Consider the following 20,438-nt stretch of genomic DNA (forward strand, 5'->3'; position numbering starts at 1 on the left):
ATATTCTCTATTTGCAAACACAAAGTGCCTACTACCTGCAGTAACAACTTGGTGTATACAGTATCAACTCAGCAGTACTCACTAGAACTCTGAGAGAGAGGCACGAAGCTTACTTCTACCTTAGAATGGAGGAAACTGAACCACAGAAAGGTTCAGTAACAAGGTCTCATGGGCTGTGACAGTGGAAATAACCCATGGGGGGTCTGTCTTCCAGACCTGAACTTCTGACTAGTTTGTTCCACTTGACCCTTGTTCACACTTCCATGTGTCCCTGCCTGCTCACAGCCAATACCCCTCCAGTCACAGCACCAAGATGTTCAATTTTGGTTGGTCATCATCCTTGCACACGACTGTTTCCACCCTAGCTGAACAGTAGAATCACTTTTTTTTTTAATGATGATGTATTGGTTTCACCCCGAGATGTGCTTATTTAATCAGCCTGTCAAGCTGTGATTTGGGGATTGTGCTAGTTTGGGAAGAGCACAAATCAGCTGAGTTATCTCTTGAGAACACTTCCCTTGAGGTTTAGGTTCAGTATGGAAGTTTGTTGAAGGGCAACACATTTCCAAGCCCTAGGCGCAAAGCAGGAGAGACCTGCTTTGAGAGAACTTTCATTTTGCTTGGGGAAAAGAACATTAATAAGACAGGCTTGTGTGGTGTCTGATAGGTTAGGGGATATTATATTGCTGGGGTCTTCTTTTCAGGGCTGCTCTGTGTGTGTGTGTTGGCGGGGAGGGCACAATAATGGCTCCGTTTGGGAAGCAAGTAGGTGCATAACTCAGGACTCACCTCAATAAGATGTGGGATGGCGTCATACGATGAGCTCCTGCCCCCAGCTAGCTCAACTCAGGGGCTTCACGGAAAAATCCAAGGAGTGTTCTTGGCCTGGAACAGCAGAGCTGCCCGTCTCTCTGGCCCCGCGGAGCTGCCCAGGGGCAGAGACAGGCTGGGGACTACCCCGTGGTTTACACTAGACGTCCATGATACTGTCCACCTGGTAGGCCAGGGTCATGGCACATTGAGAAACCAGCCAGTGGGGTGAAGGCCCCTGTTGTGTCACCATCAGTGCATAGATGAGACAGCTGATGTTGGTGGGAAGCTGGAATGAGTGGAGGTGAGCTGTGTGGAAGGGGCTGTGGAGAAAGGGAAGACAGAGAATCGGGCCGAGTCTCCCCGACACGCCATGGAGTGCAGACCCAGATCTGTGTGTTTGCAGCTGCATGGAGAAAACTACAACTTCACCAACAGACTAGACTTTTCAGCAACCAACTTTATTGTTTAAATATTTACAAATAATCTGTTGGAAAAAGTTTAATTTCTTACAAAATTCTGCATTCAGTATTCCCAGATCACCTTACTGTTTGCATTTATATGTCAGGTTTTTCCCCATAAATAGTTCTCTCAAAGTTCTGAATTATTTGCTGAATTGTATGTAAAGGCTCTTTTAAAGGGTTTTTCACCCCCGCAACTTAGCTTTTCTGAATGTGAAGTCTAGATGAAGTTTTCGCCACACTGATTTTAGGACTGCTGTCTCCTCAGTGTGAGAACCTTAACGTTGATTATGAAATGAGATCACTGAAGTGTCATCCTTATTTCATGACACTGAGCGTGTTTTGTACAGTCTGAATCCACACAGGTACCACAAGTGTGGCTCTATGAATAAAGGATTTCTCATGATCTTACACTGAATCACTTCTCCTGGATGCATGACTTGGTATTCCTTAAGAGCCTTCATCCTCTTACTTCCTGTTGTGGTGGTTATTCATTCCTTCACTGAGTTTTCTCGTGCACATCAAGACTGTGCTTGGCTGAATGTCTGTTCACAGTGATTAGACCTAGGGGCTCTCCCAAATGGAGTTTGCCCATGTTGTTTAACCATGAACTATAAATGAAAGCATCTGCACATTGATGGCAGACCTGGATCCTCCCTGATGCAAGTCCCCTAGTGTGTTTAAAGTTTAGAGCTGTTGTTATTATTGACAGTATGAGTTCTCTCATGTCATCTATGGTCAGACCACTGACTGAAGGTTTTGCCACATAAATATCACACATATGGACTCTCTTCCATATAAATTTGCATATGTCAAGTTGAATAAGGATAACTGAAGGATCTTCCCCATTGATTACAGCGTTTTCTTCGATGTGAGTCCTCTCGTGTGTTTAAATGTTAAAGCTACGGTTGAAGTCTTGTCCACGTTTGTTACATTTATAATACCATGTCATCTGAGGTCAGAATACTTACTGAAGGCATTCATAATTTTCTCTCCATTGTGGGTTCCCTCATGTCGTCTAAGGGCAGAACACTGGCTGAAGGATTTGCCACAAAGATGACACTCATACGGTTTCTCTCCAGTGTGAGTTCTCTCGTGTCGTCTAAGAGCAGAACATTTACTGAACGCTTTCCCACAGAGTTGACATTCATACGGCTGCTCTCCAGTGTGTGTTCTCTCATGCTGTCTGAGGTTAGAGGACTGACTAAAGGCTTTCCCACAGAGATGACATTCATATGGTTTCTCTCCGGTGTGAGTTAGATTGTGTTTTCTAAGGTCAGAGCTTTGAATAAAGGCATTCCCACAGATATGGCATTCATACGGTTTCTCTCCAGTGTGAGTCATCTCGTGTCTTCTAAGGCTAGAGCAATTACTGAAGGCTTTCCCGCACAGATGGCACTCACACGATTTACCTCTAGTGTGGATCTGCTTATGTTGATTAAGGTATGATTGGTCACTAAGGGATTTTTTACACTGTTTGTTGATACAGGGTGTCTTTTCCGTGTGAGTTAACAAATGTTGACTCAGTGTGGAGCTATGAGTGAAATCTTCTCCCAAATCATTACATTCGAAGGGATCCTCTGGAGTGTGAGATACTTGCTTTTGGGAAGGAGATAAAAGGCTATTAACGGTTTGTCCACATACATACATTCTTTTCTCTACACGTGAATCTAAAACAAAGCATTCAGTGAGAGTCTCCATTTAAAATCCTTCCGATATGACCTGCATACGCCTGATGTGTTACTCCCTGCATACACAAAGGCTTTCTCTTTATAGCCTCCCAGCTGCAGAGGTTATAGGCTAATTTTGAAGACTGCAATATGTTTCAAAGACTAGGCATATAAGCAATGTTTATACAGTTGCCCCTTTTTTTTAAGATCTGAGGTTATGGTTTTGAGCTCAGGTTAATCTCTGGACTAAATTCAAACCACCCATAACTTTTTGCTCAGAAATAGCTTAATCCCAACTTAATGTAAATCAGGCTATTGTGCTCAATTACTAACATTCCATTGCCAGGTCTTTAATTTGGATGACCAGGGTTAACACTCAGGAAACTTACCAGTGGGATGATTGTAGATGTGTCTTTCCTGCTGATATGCTGTGTGGCTAACATTTCTTTAAGGGCACTTTCCCTGCCTAAAATAATTGAAAAAAAAAAAAATTAGAATGCCATTAGGGGAATGAAAATGTTGAAAAGCTCCAAGACCTTTATGAGTATGTTTCAAAAATTGGTACTTCAATAGGGAATACTCTAGGAAACAGAAACACATTATAGGGCATTGACAATTAGTAAAGATTTTCAGGACTGAAATATGAAAATATTAAAATGGAGATGAGATGTTGGGTAGAGAGAGGGAAAACCTTCAAAGGGGAGGATGAGAACAAGAGTTATTATGTGAACGTTTAACTTTCCCTAAAGCCCAAAAAAGATAATGGCAGGAGTACACATGAATGTGACTGAAATATGTAAGGAATAATAACATCTAAAGAATTCTGCCCCAATGTCGTTCACCTACGTTTTAGAAAACCTCACTCACTTAACAAAATCTTCAGTTGATGTTTCTAAGTACATACTCACTCACTGACTAGGCACCTCCTCATACTGAAGCACAGGCTGCTGCTGCATACCTGGACTGTGGCTTTGGAAAAATCCTCTTCCTTCAATCCACAGCTCTTCACCTTGGTCCAGCTGGAAAATCACATCTGATTTGCAATGCTGATACCCTGTTCATGGAAAAAAGGTGGATTTTGAGTTCTGTGCTAATAAAAGGGCATTATCATCAAGTTCAGGACACGCTACTGAGGAAGAACAGGAGACCACTGAAGTTCAGCCCAGACAACAACACCATAAGCAGAGGAAACACTGAAGTACAGATCATGTGACCAAAATAGTGAAGACCTCTGGATGCTGATGTCCGTGGCCAAGTTCGAAGACAGAACACAGAATCCTCAGTCTTTTAAAAAATGGAGAAATTAAATGTCTCCACAGTCGGTTGAATATTATCTTCAAACAGACGCCAGTAAACATAAGTCCCACAAGAATAATCAAGGTTTTGCTATTTTCTCTAGTCTGCTGTCAAGCCTCAGCATAGTGACTAGAGCAGAATATTTAGAAAATATTTACTCAATTTATTTATGCATTCAAAAACATTCATTGAGTTCCTGGGTCTGTTCTGAGTGTTAGAGATTGAGTAGCAAGAAAGACATTAAATTGTGGTCAAGACTACATTTTAGTGGGGTGACAAACTAGATGTAAGTAATATATTAAACAACTTTCTCTCATGTAGTTATAAGGTCTATGAAAGAATCAGGACACAGAGTGGAGTGAGTATGCGGAAGCTGTTCTAGATACTTATCGACTGAATCAATGAATACCTACCTACCTACCTACCAACCTACTTACCTACCTACCTGCATACATACATAAATGTTGACAGACTCACCCACGGAGACCAGATGACTGATGTTCTCCAGCATCACATCTCTGAACAGCTTTCTCTGGGATGTGTCCAGCAGGGCCCACTCTTCCTGGGTGAAGCTGATTGCTACATCTTCAAATGTCACTGATTCCTAAACATGGATATTGTGGTTCAGACAGAGCAGCCCCTACTAATGTCCAGAGCAGGAGGGTTGATGTGGCAGCACTGAGGAAAGGGGCGGAGAAGCTGGGTGTACAGAAAGATCAAACGGAGTTTGGGGTTCCCATCAGTTCCTTCTCAGTGCTGAGCTGGCAACTGCTTTTCAATATATCAAACAGATATGCACAGTCTGAATTAATAAAACTTTATTATAAAGGAATATCACACGAAGTGTGGTGTAATTAAAAAAAAACCTGGAAATCTGCCCAAAAAACTGGTAATTGTGAGTTCAGACATGTGATTAAAAGCTGCATTTGAAAATTCATAAAACTCTTCCTGATTAATTTCCAATAACTTATTGACACATCCAAGGCAAACGATAACTATGATTTGCCACCTTTTTTTTTTTTTTTTTTTTTTTTTTTTTGGCGGTACGCGGGCCTCTCACTGCTGTGGCACAGGCTCCGTATGCGCAGGCCCAGCGGCCATGGCCCATGGGCCCAGCGGCACGTGGGACCCTCCCGGACCGGGGCACGAACCCGCGTCCCCCGCATTGGCAGGCGGACTCTCAACAACTGCGCCACCAGGGAAGCCCTGATTTGCCACTTTTAAACCATAACTGTAGTTGTACCATTCCCCTAAATGAACTTCAGACTCATCTATTAAATGGTTTAATAACCTGTTATGAGTATTGAAAGATCCAATGAAGCAATGAAGTTCTCCCTACCTAAATAAACATGTATTAAATACAAGCCTTAGTCTATTACTTATTAAAATGTCCAAGAACCTTGAAACCGTCTCCAGCATTATTCAGAAATGAACAAGTTTCATACAGGACTTGGTATCAACAGGCGTGGTCTCACCGAACTCTACAGAACTTGGGCGTTCATAAGAAGGTATGAGGTCAGATGGTCCAGCAGCACAAGCCGGAGGGACTCTGGGGTCGCTGTGCTGAAGGACAGACCCAGCCTGACCCGTCCCTCTGGTGGGAGGACCCCCACTCTCAATGTTTTCTGGGACCTCAAACACCAGTCCTTACTGTCGCCTTTCTTTAGCTTGTCTCTCTGCTGAAGGATAACAGAAGCCTCTTGACTGGTTTTGATCTATCTAGTTCTTTAAAACTTTCCACAGGGTCTTAAATTTTACTCTATTCCTCCTCAATATGGAGCCACAATTAAGGAAATAATACTCCCTATACATTAATTCCAGTTACCAAAAATGAAAAAAAGCGTTAATTTTCTTTTTAAGAAGTTCCTAAAAGAGCAAATGTATTCTATCAAAACTTTAAAATTAGAAAAAAATAAATGAATGATCCCTCATGCCTCCTTTGGCCTCAGCTTCTCTCGTGCTCCCTTCACAGCTCACAGCCCGCACCCAGGACCTGTGAAGACAGGACTGACTGAACCCACCTGATGAGACCCTGGCCTCCCCATTGGACTGTAATGTTCTCCTCCTCCCTCCTCTCTATTCACCACAACCTTAGACCACGATAGCCACTAACGTGATTAACGACTGAATTATTCCCCAATGAGACCATGGACAGATTAGAGAAAGAAAACTTCTCTCACCTCTTCTGTAAATACACAAGCTTAGCAGAGGCTGGAATAAAAGAGTGTGATGTTAGGAAGGATACTAGTTATTAAGGAGTTCTTGACCCATGACAACCATCCCAGAGTCCTGGGGAAATTTCACTGGAGCTCAGATCCCTGAATGTTTCTTGACTGCACTTAGAACATCCATGCAAGTAAGAGAAACCTGCCCATCTGCTGTCAGCAGCAGTGTGTGCAATTCCAGCAGAAAGAGGCACTGCTTACTCACCAATGGCTGCATTGTCAGTAACTCAGCTGCGAGCAGTCTTTCTCTGGGTTTTCACTCACAGACAGTCCAAGCACTAAGCCGGCAGAGCTGCGGATGGAGAAGAAGCCATGAGACTCCAGTCCTGTGCACACCTTCATGAAGCCCCAAACCTTCACCTGGATGTGATGCCCAGTCTAACCGACAAACATGCAGTGCACACCCTACCGGAAACACACAGAGGCCTCTACTCCTCTCCCAGGGTCAAAAGTAAGAAGACTTTAACTGTGGTTGTTGATTTAAAAAGTAGAAATACAAATAACTTACAGACAAGAACATGGAAAGTATTGAGCTTCATATATTAATTAGCCTGTGGTACCGAGTTATTCAGTTCTCTCCCTGACTCCAAACCAGTGACCCCTGACCCACGCTGCACGTAGATTTTGGTTCCCACCTGCAGGTAAACACCGGGAATTCTCAGATTTCATTATTCTGACTTACACACTGGCAGGGGTTCCCCAGCATTCATGGCAGTGCTCCCTTAACTCTGTTGGATCTGACCCCCACGGACCTGGAAGTCAATCAACTAAAAGTCTGTTTTATGAGGGAGTTAACTTAAGGACTTATTCCACTTGGAGGAACCGTGGCACCCACCCTTCCGGTCTCGTCCTTAACATCCGCTGCTCCAGAAAGAAGCAGGGGTACACGAGTCATAGTGTTCCGGCCGTGGACTGTCTTGAGCCCTCTGTGTCAAGGATGGCTGGGCTAGCTCCAGCTGATCATCTTAGTAAAGGGGTAGCTGAAATCCTTGAAATCATGTTCTGCATTAATCTGCATTAGCTGCAATATCCCTGCATTTCATTATACACAAACACACGTATGTGTATATGCATATATATATATATATATATGTGCACACAAATGTGTGCAAGAGACACACAGAGAAAGCATTTATAAAGTGTAAATTCTCCCCTGAAATACCAATAACTAAATATATTTCATGGGAAAATGATGATAATGCATCATAAACAAAAGCAGGATTAACTCACCCATTTGTACCTGAGGTCCAGAAAAAGAAAAAAAAAAAGTTTGTATCAAACATGACTTAGTGCTTGGATATTTATGTATATTCACTCATTTAGGCCTTAAAATAAACCTGGCGATTTTAGCTTGTTTACCAATATAACAAATGACATACACAGAAGAGGTCCAAAAAGTTAATCGTATAACAAAGTCACAGCTAGAAATGACACGTCTATAATTTTAATTTTGTTCTGCCTGTCTCCTATGCTCATATTCCTTATGCAATACACATCATATCCAGGTTTTACCTGGAATACTTCCTCTGACATTAATCAGGAGCCCCAACCTGTAACTACAACCCCTCTGCCTTCTGATACCCCAAACTCAGGTGCTCTGCCACATGGGGACCCCCAAAGTACTTGTTTCACTTCTCAAACATCAAGCTACATCTCTCTACATTTTTCCTGCTCAGTTTAATCCACACTTACTCATTTCAACAGGCACTTACCAAGACCAGAACATTTTCTATGTCCCTTGGACTACTAACCGGATTTCCCCATCAAAATCCCAATAGCAGGTGACTCCTTGTACCTGCCTTTTCCATGACTGCATCCGACACATACTACTACTAAGTGGACCCCTGTCTAAACACAGAATCACCTACTCCTAGTTGTTTTCAAATATATCTGGCAACTCTACTATGTTTGGCAAAGTAAAACAGAAATATTTCAAATATTTGCTCCATAAATATTTCAAATTGTCACCATGCCTTTTGAATCTACACTCTTCACATTTCAAAAGATGAGGTTATCTCCTACTACACATAGTGTATTAGTTTGCTAAGGCTGCTGTAACAAAGTATCACAGACTGGGTGGCTTAAGCAAATTTATTTTCTCACAATTCTGGAGGCTCTAAGTCCGAAATCAAAGTGAAGCCAGGGTTGGTCTCTTCCGAGGCCGCCCTTCCTAGCTTCCGGATGGCTGTCTTCTCCCTGTGTCTTCCCACTGGACACGTCTGTGCCATAATCTCCTCTTCTTGCAAAGACACCAGCGGAATTGGATTAGGGCCCATCCTAAGAACCTCATTTTAATTTAAGCACCGCTTTTAAGGCCTAATCTCCAAATACCATCACACTCTGAGGTCTGAGGATGGCTTCAATATTTGACTTTTGGGGGCACACAATTCAGTTCATAACACAGACGGATTACATGATGTGACAAAGTAACTCGGTTCACCATCACGATAGCTACAGATATTCCTACATTCCTACCCCTGGGTTACTCCTTTTCTCCCTTCAAATTGACGGGTCATGCTGCCTCTAGCCTAGCGTCTCCAGCTGAACTCCTTTCTCTCCTGTTTTCTTGTTCTCCTTTACCGGACACCTGTCCATCAGTCCCCTCATCAGTTAAGCTCATTATGTCTCTTTTTACTTGAAGCAAAAATCTCCTCTGAACCTATTTTTTCTCAAGTCCCTGCCCATCAATCCTCCCTTCACCATCAAGCTGGAAGTACAGCCGTCAGCCCCTCATGTCCTCCTCTCCCTTGACTTGCAAAGACCCTCAATGTTTATCTCACGCATACATATTGTTAATATCACCAAGTATCTCCCCACAGATAGAGTCTTACTTGAAAACAAAAGTTGAAACTTGACCTCCTTTCCGGAACTTTTTCCTAGCCTAAACTGAAACCTCATTCTCCTGTCTTCGATCTACTCTGTCATCAGTCCTCTGCAAAGAATTCCTCGGTCCTACTGGAGTGTCTCAAGATTTAATGGGAGCTCCTGTTCTCCTCTCACACATTTATTCAATTGCTCTCATTTCTTCTACTGCTATCTCTGTTGAAAATGACCAGCTTCTTGTCTGGATTCCATTTCTGTGCTATCATCTCTCCTTGCAAACTTACATACACCTAAAACGAAATATTTCTCAGGACAACACCTCTGCCCCTCCAAATACAAAAATCACTCCTCCTCTAGTCTTCAGTCTTAGTTAACGGCTCCACCAGACATCCTGGCATTGATGTGTGCATGACCTGGCTGAGCCCACACACATACTGCTGTTATCTCTACACTGGGGGACTGGTATCAACCTTCATTTCCACCCAATCCACACACACAACCTTCCCACCCATACACAATTTATGTCAGCATCAGTTTAAATCTCAACTAGCAGGAGACTTTCACTAAACTCCAACCAAGTTAAACCTTTCCCTTCCCCTCTGCCCTAACTTACACAGAACTCTACCACTCCTTGAGGCCATTCACCTAATTAGTCATTAGATATTTATATATGCTCTGCCCTCCCAGTGGTCTAAATCTACCTATACATGGTAAGATTAGGCAAGTTCACCTCTGACCATTACATATGAATTACAAATACAGAGAAACTCTATGTCCACAGTAAGGAAACTTGCCCCAAGTGGCTGCACTCATGTGATCCATCATTTCCTGATTATAAACTCTTCTGAAATAACGGAGTCTGCCTTTCCTGACAAAAATTCTCTCTACTACTTACCCGAACCCATGGAAAAGCCAAAGAAGCCAACTCTTTATTGAGGATGCAGTCACCACCCAAACGAACTCAGAGTTTCTTTCTCTTTTGTAAGCAGCTGATAATCTCATCAATCATGTAAATCGAAAGACACACCCTGATTAATTTGCATGCCAAGCCAATGTAGATCTAATCAAGGCATATCTTTTTTTTTTTTTTTTTTTTTTTTGCGAGCGGGCCCCTCACCGCTGTGGCCTCTCCCGTTGCGGAGCACAGGCTCCGGACGCGCAGGCTCAGCGGCCATGGCTTACGGGCCCAGCCGCTCCGCGGCATGTGGGATCTTCCCGGACCGGGGCACGAACCCGTGTCCCCTGCATCGGCAGGCGGACTCTCAACCACTGCGCCACCAGGGAAGCCCAAGGCATGCCTTTTTTAATCAAATATTTTCTCACTAATTAGGTAAATCACATATATGGAATTAAGGAAAACAGAGATATCCTTTCATTCTTTTTCTAAAAATGCTTTATTTTTTTAGAGTTGTTTTAGGTTCCAAGCAAACTGAGCAGAAAGCACAGACAACAAAGTCTATGGATAACTCTTATGGAAGATCTAAGAAGCCCTCTACCCAAACATGTCATCAATATTGATCACATATTAGGTAACAGGAGTATTCTTATAATCTTGCCATTTATTCATTTGCCATTATTATTATTATTTTTTCTTTTCTTCTGGCCACAGCACGTGCGGCTTGTGGGATCTCAGTTCCCCGACCAGGGACCGAACTTGGACCCTTGGCAGTGAGAGTGCAGAGTCCTAACCACTGGACCGCCAGGGAATTCCCTCATTTGCCATTATTATTGTCACTTTTCCTTTCATGAAACCAACCTGGAAAGGATTCATGTGACTTAACAAAAACTACGCAGCATATAATTGGTTGAACTACGTTTCACGCTTACGTGTATCTGGCTCAAAAGTCTGTTCCCTGACCACAGTTTCATGTGAGTTATGTCCTCTCATGGTTCGGTGTGCAGGTGAGGGCGGTGAGGATAGGCCTGAGTTACACGGGGGCGTCGCTTCCACCACCTGGCAGGCAAGTGTGGCCTGGAATTGAAAGTGACCGCACAGCGTAGCAGCGCCTCCTGCAGAAGAGCCCCGGCATCCTCCCTCCCCTGGCCTGAGGTGTGGACTTCCAGGAGCTGCAGGACTTGGAATCTGGCATTCTGAGGCCAACAGAGAGGACGTTAGAAGCAGAGAGGAAGTCTTCAGTGCTGGGAGGAATATTTTAGTTCCAGTTATAGCAGGGAATCCATCCTTTCTAGTTGAGACAATACTTTGGTTGTTGAGCCCACTCTCATACTGAGCTTCTGAAGATGCTGGGTTACTGCCTGCAGGAATCCACCTGACGAGAAGGAGTTCACCAGTTTTAGGCTGTGGAGTCAATCAACTTCAGAGACAGCCATCATGAGCCCCTAGTCAGGCACGAGGGGAATGTCCACCAACTCCAGGAAACACAGAGCCTGCAGCCTGGGCAGGTTCATCATCTGCCTGCCTTGGAAGGTAAGAAGAGGGTCCAGGACAAGGTTGTGTTAGAAAAGCAGTGGAGAGAAGTCACTTTCCTTGAAGATCCGTGACTCTGAAATTTCACAGTTGTATAGTTCCACACTTGTGAGGACTGGGCATTGGTGATCGGGAATTTCCTCAAGTATAGAACATGCAACTAGAGTTCAGTTTGGTGAGGGTACCTCTTCCCAGCTTCCTTAATTAAAGATGGAATGATTTCAGAAGGCTTTATGCTTCAGATCATGTAGAGCCCCACACTCAGTGATTGGAACCCTGCTCTCACGTGTCTCTGGAAGAGATGCCTGACAACCGGGGCCTCTCCCTGCAACACCCAAGCATTCCGATGATCAAAGGACAAAAATCAACCGCGTTCAACCTGAATCAGGGAGTGGAATGACAGATATTCAGGGCCCCTGGACAATATCAAAGCTCACTGAGCCGTCATATATACCTGCTCCAAGGAGCCCAGCATGGGTTTTGTGTAAGAACTGCCATGCCCGGTTTACAGCAGAGACCCTCAAGCATTTTCCCAAATAGAGGCCATACGTACCTTGTAAGGTGTCAGGTACACATCTCCATAGTGCAGAATGTTCAACTAGCATCTTCCAAAGCTTACAAACTCTGCAGAGAGAAAACTGACATTGATCTCGGAAACTGACGCGAGCCCATGGTTTCCCCTCCGAGGCCCCTGCTGTCCTCCTCCGTGACCACAAGGCCAGAGAGTGGTTGGAAGCCCTGCTCCAGTTGTGCCCCAAGCTCTTATCCCAGTGTTTCCGTTTTAGTGCACTTGGACTGGGTCCTACGTTCTACACCCCTCAAACACCTGCCTCTACCCCAAGCTCTGAGGTACCTGATCTTCAGAATAGTGAGGACGCCCCTCCCCCAGACATGGGTCCATACCTGGAAATGTGAATCTTCTCTGTAACACACAGGAAGGAGAATGTCTTGAGCATCACAGAGACAAGTAGTGCCAGGGTGGTTCTCGAGCTTTGCTCTCTGCCCGTTGTATGCATGCACTCTGATGAGGAACTGGAACCTTCTAGGGTGAGTTGAGGGGACTGAGGATCTAGAGGGTTATTTAAATGTCTGTGGGTGGGTGGGTGGCGTGATAGCTGGATTCTGGGCACTGTTTCTTCTTATTTTCCTCTGTGAGTCACCCAGCAGGGAGGAGAGTACTTTCAATCAGATCTGAAAGGAAAACCGCAGATTAATGCAAGGATCTGATAACTGGGGAAAGGTAGTCAATACCTAGGACAGTTCACAATCTCCAGAAGATACTCCATAAATACGGTTTACCTACTGAGTTATCGAGAGCATATGGGAGAATCCAAGGACAAGGAAGGAAAATCTAGGAAGACTAATAAGGCACTGTCCATGGGATTACGTTAGGTTTTGACTTCAGGGCAGATTTAAATTGAAACATAAAATATTTTTTTTTATCTTGAGGATTTTTCTTCTAAGGACATCCAGGGACATCCAGGGAACCACGATGCACATGAAACAGAACAGCCCTGTGAGTGGGAAGGAATGTACCTAGGTATCACTGTGCTTTGCCCACACTTCCAAATAGAAGGCATCAAAGAAGGTCATGAGTGGATGAGAACTGTAAATAAAAGCAGCCCCTCACTACAAAAAAATAAATACCAGGTCCCACAAACTTTCCAAATGTCCTGTGTTAAAGTCATTTCTTTGAGCCAGGAGGAGTTCCTGCTATTCTCTCCAAACTACTACCATGAACTGATGTGGCTTAAGGAGAACTGAACTCAATGAAAATAACTTGGAAAAAATAACCAAAGCAGTAACTATTAAAAGACTAAAGCATAAGAGAGGTTGGGGTAAAAAAAAATTTAATATTAATATTCAAGGAACCCTATGCCTTGGAGCAAAACATTATTTAAAAATTATCCAGGGGCTTCCCTGGTGGTGCAGTGGTTAAGAATCCACCTGCCAGGGCTTCCCTGGTGGCGCAGTGGTTGGGAGTCCGCCTGCCGATGCAGGGGACACGGATTCGTGCCCCGGTCCGGGAAGATCCCACATGCCGCGGAGCGGCCGGGCCCGTGAGCCATGGCTGCTGAGCCTGCACGTCCGGAGCCTGTGCTCCGTAACGGGAGAGGCCACAACAGTGAGAGGCCCACGTAATGCAAAAAAAAAAAAAAAAGAGAGAGAGAAAGAATCCACCTGCCAATGCAGGGGACACGGGTTTGAGCCCTGGTCGGAGAAGATCCCACATGCCGCGGGGCAACTAAGCCCATGCACCACAATTACTGAGCCTGTGCTCTAGAGCCCACAAGCCACAACTACTGAGCCCACGAGCCACAAATGCTGAAGCCCACACGCCTAGAGCCCGTGTCTGCAACAAAAGAAGCCACTGCGATGAGAAGCCCGCGCACCACAACTACTGAGCCTGCGCTCTAGAGCCCACAAGCCACAACTACTGAGCCCACGAGCCACAACTACTGAAGCCTGCACGCCTAGAGCCCGTGCTCCGCAACAAGAGAAGCCACTGCAATGAGAAGCCGGCGCACCGCATCGAAGAGCAGCCCCTGCTCGCCGCAACTAGAGAAAGCCTGCACGCAGCAATGAAGACCCAATGCAGCCAAAAATAAATAAATTAATTAATTTAAAGAAAACTATCCAATAAGTTTAGTAATGGACTACAAACTATTAAAAACCCTAACAGAACTTCAAAGCGTAATTACAAAAATGAAAGACATTATAAGACAACAGAAGAAAGAAAAATGACTTGACAGAGCTCCAAAACTTCCAAAGTAAAATAAATTAAGATTTATTAATAATTTAAGAGAAAAGATCACAGTGGGAGACAAGAGAAAGGAAAATGACAATGCTAAAAAGTCATTAATTTACATGGATGACAGGCTTTAAAATCAGCAAAAGAAAAAAGAATTAAGTAAGGATTAAGTAAAAACTACTGAAAGGCTTAGAGAGAAACTGAAAGATGTGAAAGACATGTCAACCTATAAAATCCATGTTAATGGTAAAGATAACAAAGGAAATGATATGACAAAATAATGTTATGATTTAATTCAATAAAGAAGTATTAAAACATACAAAAAAGGAATACATAGAACAATACAGTATAACAGAGACAGAATGCAGAATGATGGTTGACAGGAGACGCGGAAGGAGGGAACAGGAAGCTATTTATTGTTTAATGGATTTAGTTTCAGTTTTGCAAAATGAAAAGAGTTCTAGATATGAATGGTGGTGATAGTTTGGACAACAGTATGAATAAACGTAATACCACCTAACACCACTGAACTGTGCACGTAAAATGGTTAAGATGGTAAATGCTATGTGTATTTTATCACAATTAAAAAAAAACTGAAAAAAAATGAGGCTGGAGTGCTCTCTGAGTGTTCTGCCAGAGACAGAATTTATTCCTTAAATTTCTCTATTGTTCCAATACAGGAATGAACCTCAAATTAATCAACCATTTGCTCACTGCTTGATTTTAAGTTGGCTTCTCCTGCTTCTTAGTGATGTCAACATGAATGAATACTTGGCATTCTTAATTAATAATGAGTTTATTACTTTGAGGGAGACTGGCAGAAGATGCATTCTAGTTGTGGGCTCATGTGTATTTTAAAAGTGAACAGATATTGCCTGGTTGCTAACCCCCAAATGTAGCACACTTTTGTTCTATCTGCAACGTATGAGAATCCAGTTTTCTTTCATCATATGAAGTAGGATTTTTCACTTTGTTCATGTTACCAGTCAGAGAAGATTAAGCAAGGCATGTTTACATAATTGTATCATTGTTTCAATACTTTGCCCTCCCACTGTCAGATAGACAGCTATTCCCCTGTGTCCATATCTATATGTCTGTGCACCTTCGTATGTTTACAGAGGTACATCCATTTCTTTGAGCACTTCTGGGCAATGAGTGTTCATATGCTATGCCTGTTTTGGAGGAGTTTTTACAGGAAGTTAATATGAATTTCCTGCTTTCTGTAGTTACACCAAATTTCATGGCATTTTTAAGAAGAGTCTCTGGCTCAACTTTATCTTCTTGTCCACAGAGTGCCACATGTTACTGCATCTTCCCTTAAACCATCCTTCTACCATGGAGGATCTCACGGAGTTCTTCATAAAGTCTATTCCAGGTAGAACGGGATCTAGCTCTGGCTCTGAATGGATTTTTTTGAGTGTCTATAGTTTATAAGTACTCATATGATTAAAAATCTTTCCCATCCTCTGATTTGTTCATAGTTATTGCCCCCTTTTTCATCTGGTGTTTTATTCCCATGCTTCCTGCCAGCCAGAGGAAGGGAGATGACACCTTCCAGCAGCCCCAGGCAGAGATACTGGAACAGAGGTGCACAGATACTGAAGGACCCAGGAAGAGCAGATGGCAGACAGGCAGCCAGAACTCAGGGCTGAGAGTGCTGGGGCTTAACATTCCTCGTAGGGGAGCAGGGATCCCTGCCTTCCAGGGAGATCCCCACTCCTGCCAGATGTCCAGGGGATGGGATGGGGCGGCAGGGAGGCCCTGGACCTGGGCTCCTCTCTTCCTGGAAAGTCTGACCTGCAGATGATCTCCTAGGAGCCCTTGCTTTCACCTATGCCCCACTTCCGGTGTTTCTTTTTCTCTTTTGCTGCTTGTCCTTCACCTTCAGAGAACACGTTTCAAGGAGCAGACCTAGGACTCTGATTCGAACCACCCCAAGTCCTACTGGGTATCTGATCACTCATTCACTGAGGTCTGTAGTCTATTCTCCCATCTCCTTCAGTTTCTTCTTATTATTGCTCTTGTCATTAGGACCATTTTCATTATTGATGTTAATCACCGTGATTGTACTTATTACAACAATTATGATTTATCACTCTTGTTAAAAAACACTGAATCAGCTTTCTCTATCCACGCAGGGTATCGAGTTTACTGAAGCGGACTACAGAGGGTTCCACAAAATACAAACACACAGATGCTTTCAAGTCATTTCCAGTGCCCTTTCCAGAAACGAGTGTCCACAAATTTCCCAAGTTTGTCTCAGGAGGCCTGGAGTGGCCATTTTGACAGGACAGACTAGATGAGGACATTCTGGCCTGCCTGAGCCTCTAGAAAACATTCTAAGTCATCTTGGGGACCAGCAACCATTTGAGCCTGCCTGCAAGGCCTGGGGAGGGAGTCCATGGCTGGCCAGGCTCAATGAACAACTTCCTAAGACCCCTCGGAGGCCCTGGAACAGGTACAAGAGAACACGCGTGGAAAGCTAAAGAGGAGGTCCTTGCTGCCTGGAGGCTGTGCGGTATTTTCTGAGTGTGCCCAGAACCAGGCAACTGCTCACGCCGCGCTACAGTCCTGCAAGCACAGGAGGGCAGGGAGGGACTATCCAGTTGCCCACCAACTGTCCCAGGCTCAGAGGCAAGATCCCAAAGTAATGATACATACCTCTAGGCTGTAGGGTGGGGCAGTGGCAGAAAGCGCAGAGACGGGGCTGAGAAAGCGCTCTAGTCTTATTGTTCAGAGCAGGTGGAACTTTGCAGGGCTAGTGGGCAGGGCATGGTCCCTGAGTCTGGCCTTCTTCCCAGGAGGCCAGATTCCCTGGAAGACACATACACACATACTTTAATGAACGTGTGTGTATATGCGTGTACATCCAAAATGTAGAGACTTTTTATCCCCACTTATTCCAACGTAGAGACTTCAGTACATCCAGTGCACACATCAAATTTGACTTTGTAATTAGCCACAGAGAAAATTTTAGCTAAATGCAAAAGAGAATGTATCAAATAGGCCACATATGCTTACCACAGTAAAATGAAAATGAAAATAAACAATAATCAGGTAGTACAAACAAAACTAACAATCTGAAAGACAATGACAGTTTAAACAACAGGGTTACAATACAATCGAATGACCATTGCCAATTCGAGTCATCATCACCATGAAGAATGAACATATCAACTCCATAGAATAGGGCCACAGTTGTTACCTGGAAAAAGTGTTTAACTTTAAATACACTTAATAGAAGCAGAGAGGGCTTGTTCAACTTTATAAACCAAGAGAAAGTAAAAGGAAACAAGAGTGAGTTGTCATTTCAAATTGTTACAAATTAAGAAGATAAAGTTAAAAGAAACAAAAGCTTAAATAAAAGATTAAAGACGAAAACGGAGAAACAGATTATTTGACAGAAATCAATGAAAGTTTTGACAGTCAAATCAAGGAATTAATAAAGACACGTGGAAAGCCTCTTTCCCAGCCAAAATCAGCCTTGAGATCCTCCCTCGGTGCGGAGGGTGTGCCTCTCACACCAGCTCCCTACGCCTCAGCCACAGGAAGGGACTCACTAAGTGGCAAAGACCGTCCCCTGCGGCCAGTGCAACCACAGGGACTCAGAAGTGTTACACAGGAGGCGGGCAGATGGGTTTTTCCATTTCCTCAGAATGCCCTCCCATCCTACGGAAGCCCACATACTCCGTGGCAGCAGTGAGTGTGAGCGCCCCCACGGTCTCCTCCGTACCTGCTGAGCACAGGGTCACCTCGAGTGAGGACGGGAAGACGTTTCCCTTCCTCTTGTTCCCGAGCTTCTCAGTCTCCCTCCCATCCCTGGCTCCTTGGCCCTCGACAGCATTCTTGCTCTTTCTTCCGGCTCCCTTCAGAATCAAGTGCCCTCTTCTCGTGACTCACTGGAGAGAGACTTTTGATCTTCGCTTAGTTTGTGAAGTCCGGGCCCTCCCTTGTCGAGTGGCCTCGTGACCCCCTGCTGGGTTGGAGCAGGCAAGGGGGTCAGCAGGAAAGGCCGGCTGAGAGGAACCAGGTCTGTCCTCACAGGAATGACACGGCCTGGATGAGACAGTGCAGGGTTTGCCCTTCTCACCCCTGCCTGCTCCTAAAAATCACATTTACTATTCCTGAGCAAGAGCCACTTCCTTTCACGATTTTAATCACAATAATCTCAAGTATTTGACTCCTCTTTTCCAGAAGAACATCACATTAAAACCATCAAAATATGACACGGGGCTTCCCTGGTGGCGCAGCAGTTGAGAATCTGCCTGCCAATGCAGGGGACACGGGTTCAAGCCCTGGTCCGGGAAGATCCCACATGCCACGGAGCAACTAAGCCCGTGAGCCACAGCTACTGAGCCTGCGCTCTAGAGCCCGCGAGCCACAACTACTGAAGCCCGCACACTCTAGGGCCCATGTGCCGCAACTACTGAGCCCGTGTGCCACAACTACTGAAGCCCGTGTGCCTAGAGCCCGTGCTCTGCAACGAGAAACCACCGCGAGGAGAAGCCTGCGCATGGCAATGAAGAGCAGCCCCCGCTCGCCGCAACTAGAGAGACCCCACGTGCAGTAATGAAGACCCAACGCAGCCAAAAATAAAATATAAAAATAAATTTATGATCTTAAGAAGACCTAATTGGTAGCACTGGAAAACACGAAAGGAGGTCAGCAATGGAAACAGCTCAGCGAGGAACAGAAGGGCTCTCTTCCAACTACTTCTGAGGACAATCCAGCTCACCCTTGATCACTTTCAGAGACACGACAAAGGGAATATATACTTGGCTGGAAATTTCAGTTCACAGCCCACTAAGTTAAAAGCTCATAAAAGGGGATAAAGATGTTGAATATCAGACTAAGTGGTTAATCTAGGTTTTGACTGTTGACATAGAAAATTACCGATATCCTTAGTAAGAACACACTGAAATAGTGTAAAATTACTTGCTAAGCACTGAAGAATATTTTCAACATGTGATGAAGACTAGAAAACCACTGAGACCTCATCATCGGACTCTGACACAATACCTGTAAACGGGACTGTAAGCTGGAAATTTAAAAACACAACTAATGAATCCGGGATCTACCTTTCTCTTGCCCCCGCCGCTACTGGTGCTCGTAACTCCCTCCCCGTCTCTGCCCTCTTCCGTCTCTGCTGATCCTCTTTTGGTCTATTTTCTTTTATTCCCCTGCTACCCAGGTCATTCTCCTTCACTCTTAGCGGGTCTTTTCAAGCCCATGGGACCCACTCCCCCAACCTCAATTCACCCCTGCTTTTACTATCTCACTCTGTCTCCCTGGTTCTCCCTTGATCTCGCTCCTTTCTCGTCATCCCCCTGCCGCACCTCTGCAGTCGCAGGAATTGAATGCAGCAGCCCCTGCACAGCAAGAGCACGCTTTCCAGGGCGGCCCCGGGAATGTAAACACACCCTGCAGGCACGGCCGGGTGGGATGGGATTCGAGACCGCGGGGTGTCACGGGGCGGGGACGGGTGAACGCCCCCAGCGCTGGGCTCAGGGGCCTCTCTGAAGAGGTGACTGTGACGGGAACGCCTGGAGAGCGGCAGGGCTGGGCCCCAGAATGGAGCCAGGATGGGGACGCAGATTCAGGAGAGGACAGGGGGCTGCAGGACGCAGGGTCGGGAGGAGGCGGGACGGCCCGACGCCGCCAAGGCCGGAGAATACACACCGAGAGGGACCTGACAAGGCGCGGGGTGGGGAGCGGAGACGGTGAGAAGAACTGGGGCAGAAAGGTCGGGCGAGGACCAGCCGCGCAGCGATTTTACCGGAACAGATTCAGGTCCGGCCCCGGCAGCAGAGCTCCCCCCGACTAGGCGGGGCTCCCCGCGGGCGGGGACGGTAGCGGTCGAGGGGCCCGGGACTCCGGGTGTGGAGGACGCGGCGCTGAGGGCATCCACGAGAGAGTTTGAACGAGAAATACTGAAACACACGCCAGGTAACGGTCCTTCGGGCCAGAAGAGCT

The 20,438-nt window shown here is 45.1% G+C and overlaps 1 protein-coding gene across 1 annotated transcript; it reads right to left on the minus strand.

Annotated features, from left to right (window-relative positions):
- Window positions 1–1,257: 1,257 nt before the first annotated feature.
- LOC132417463 (zinc finger protein 705A-like) lies at window positions 1,258–20,427 on the minus strand. The gene is made up of 9 exons (XM_060001060.1): window positions 20,242–20,427; window positions 17,127–17,279; window positions 12,617–12,904; window positions 12,267–12,337; window positions 6,668–6,754; window positions 4,715–4,841; window positions 3,900–3,995; window positions 3,331–3,407; window positions 1,258–2,870 (listed from the first exon to the last, which is right to left on the minus strand). Exons 5-9 carry the CDS (start codon window positions 6,677–6,679, stop codon window positions 2,220–2,222), a joined length of 963 nt encoding a protein of 320 aa, XP_059857043.1. The 5' UTR covers window positions 6,680–6,754; window positions 12,267–12,337; window positions 12,617–12,904; window positions 17,127–17,279; window positions 20,242–20,427; the 3' UTR covers window positions 1,258–2,219.
- Window positions 20,428–20,438: the final 11 nt, after the last annotated feature.

This window comes from Delphinus delphis, chromosome 21, assembly GCF_949987515.2.
Source record: "Delphinus delphis chromosome 21, mDelDel1.2, whole genome shotgun sequence".
NCBI lineage: Eukaryota > Metazoa > Chordata > Mammalia > Artiodactyla > Delphinidae > Delphinus > Delphinus delphis.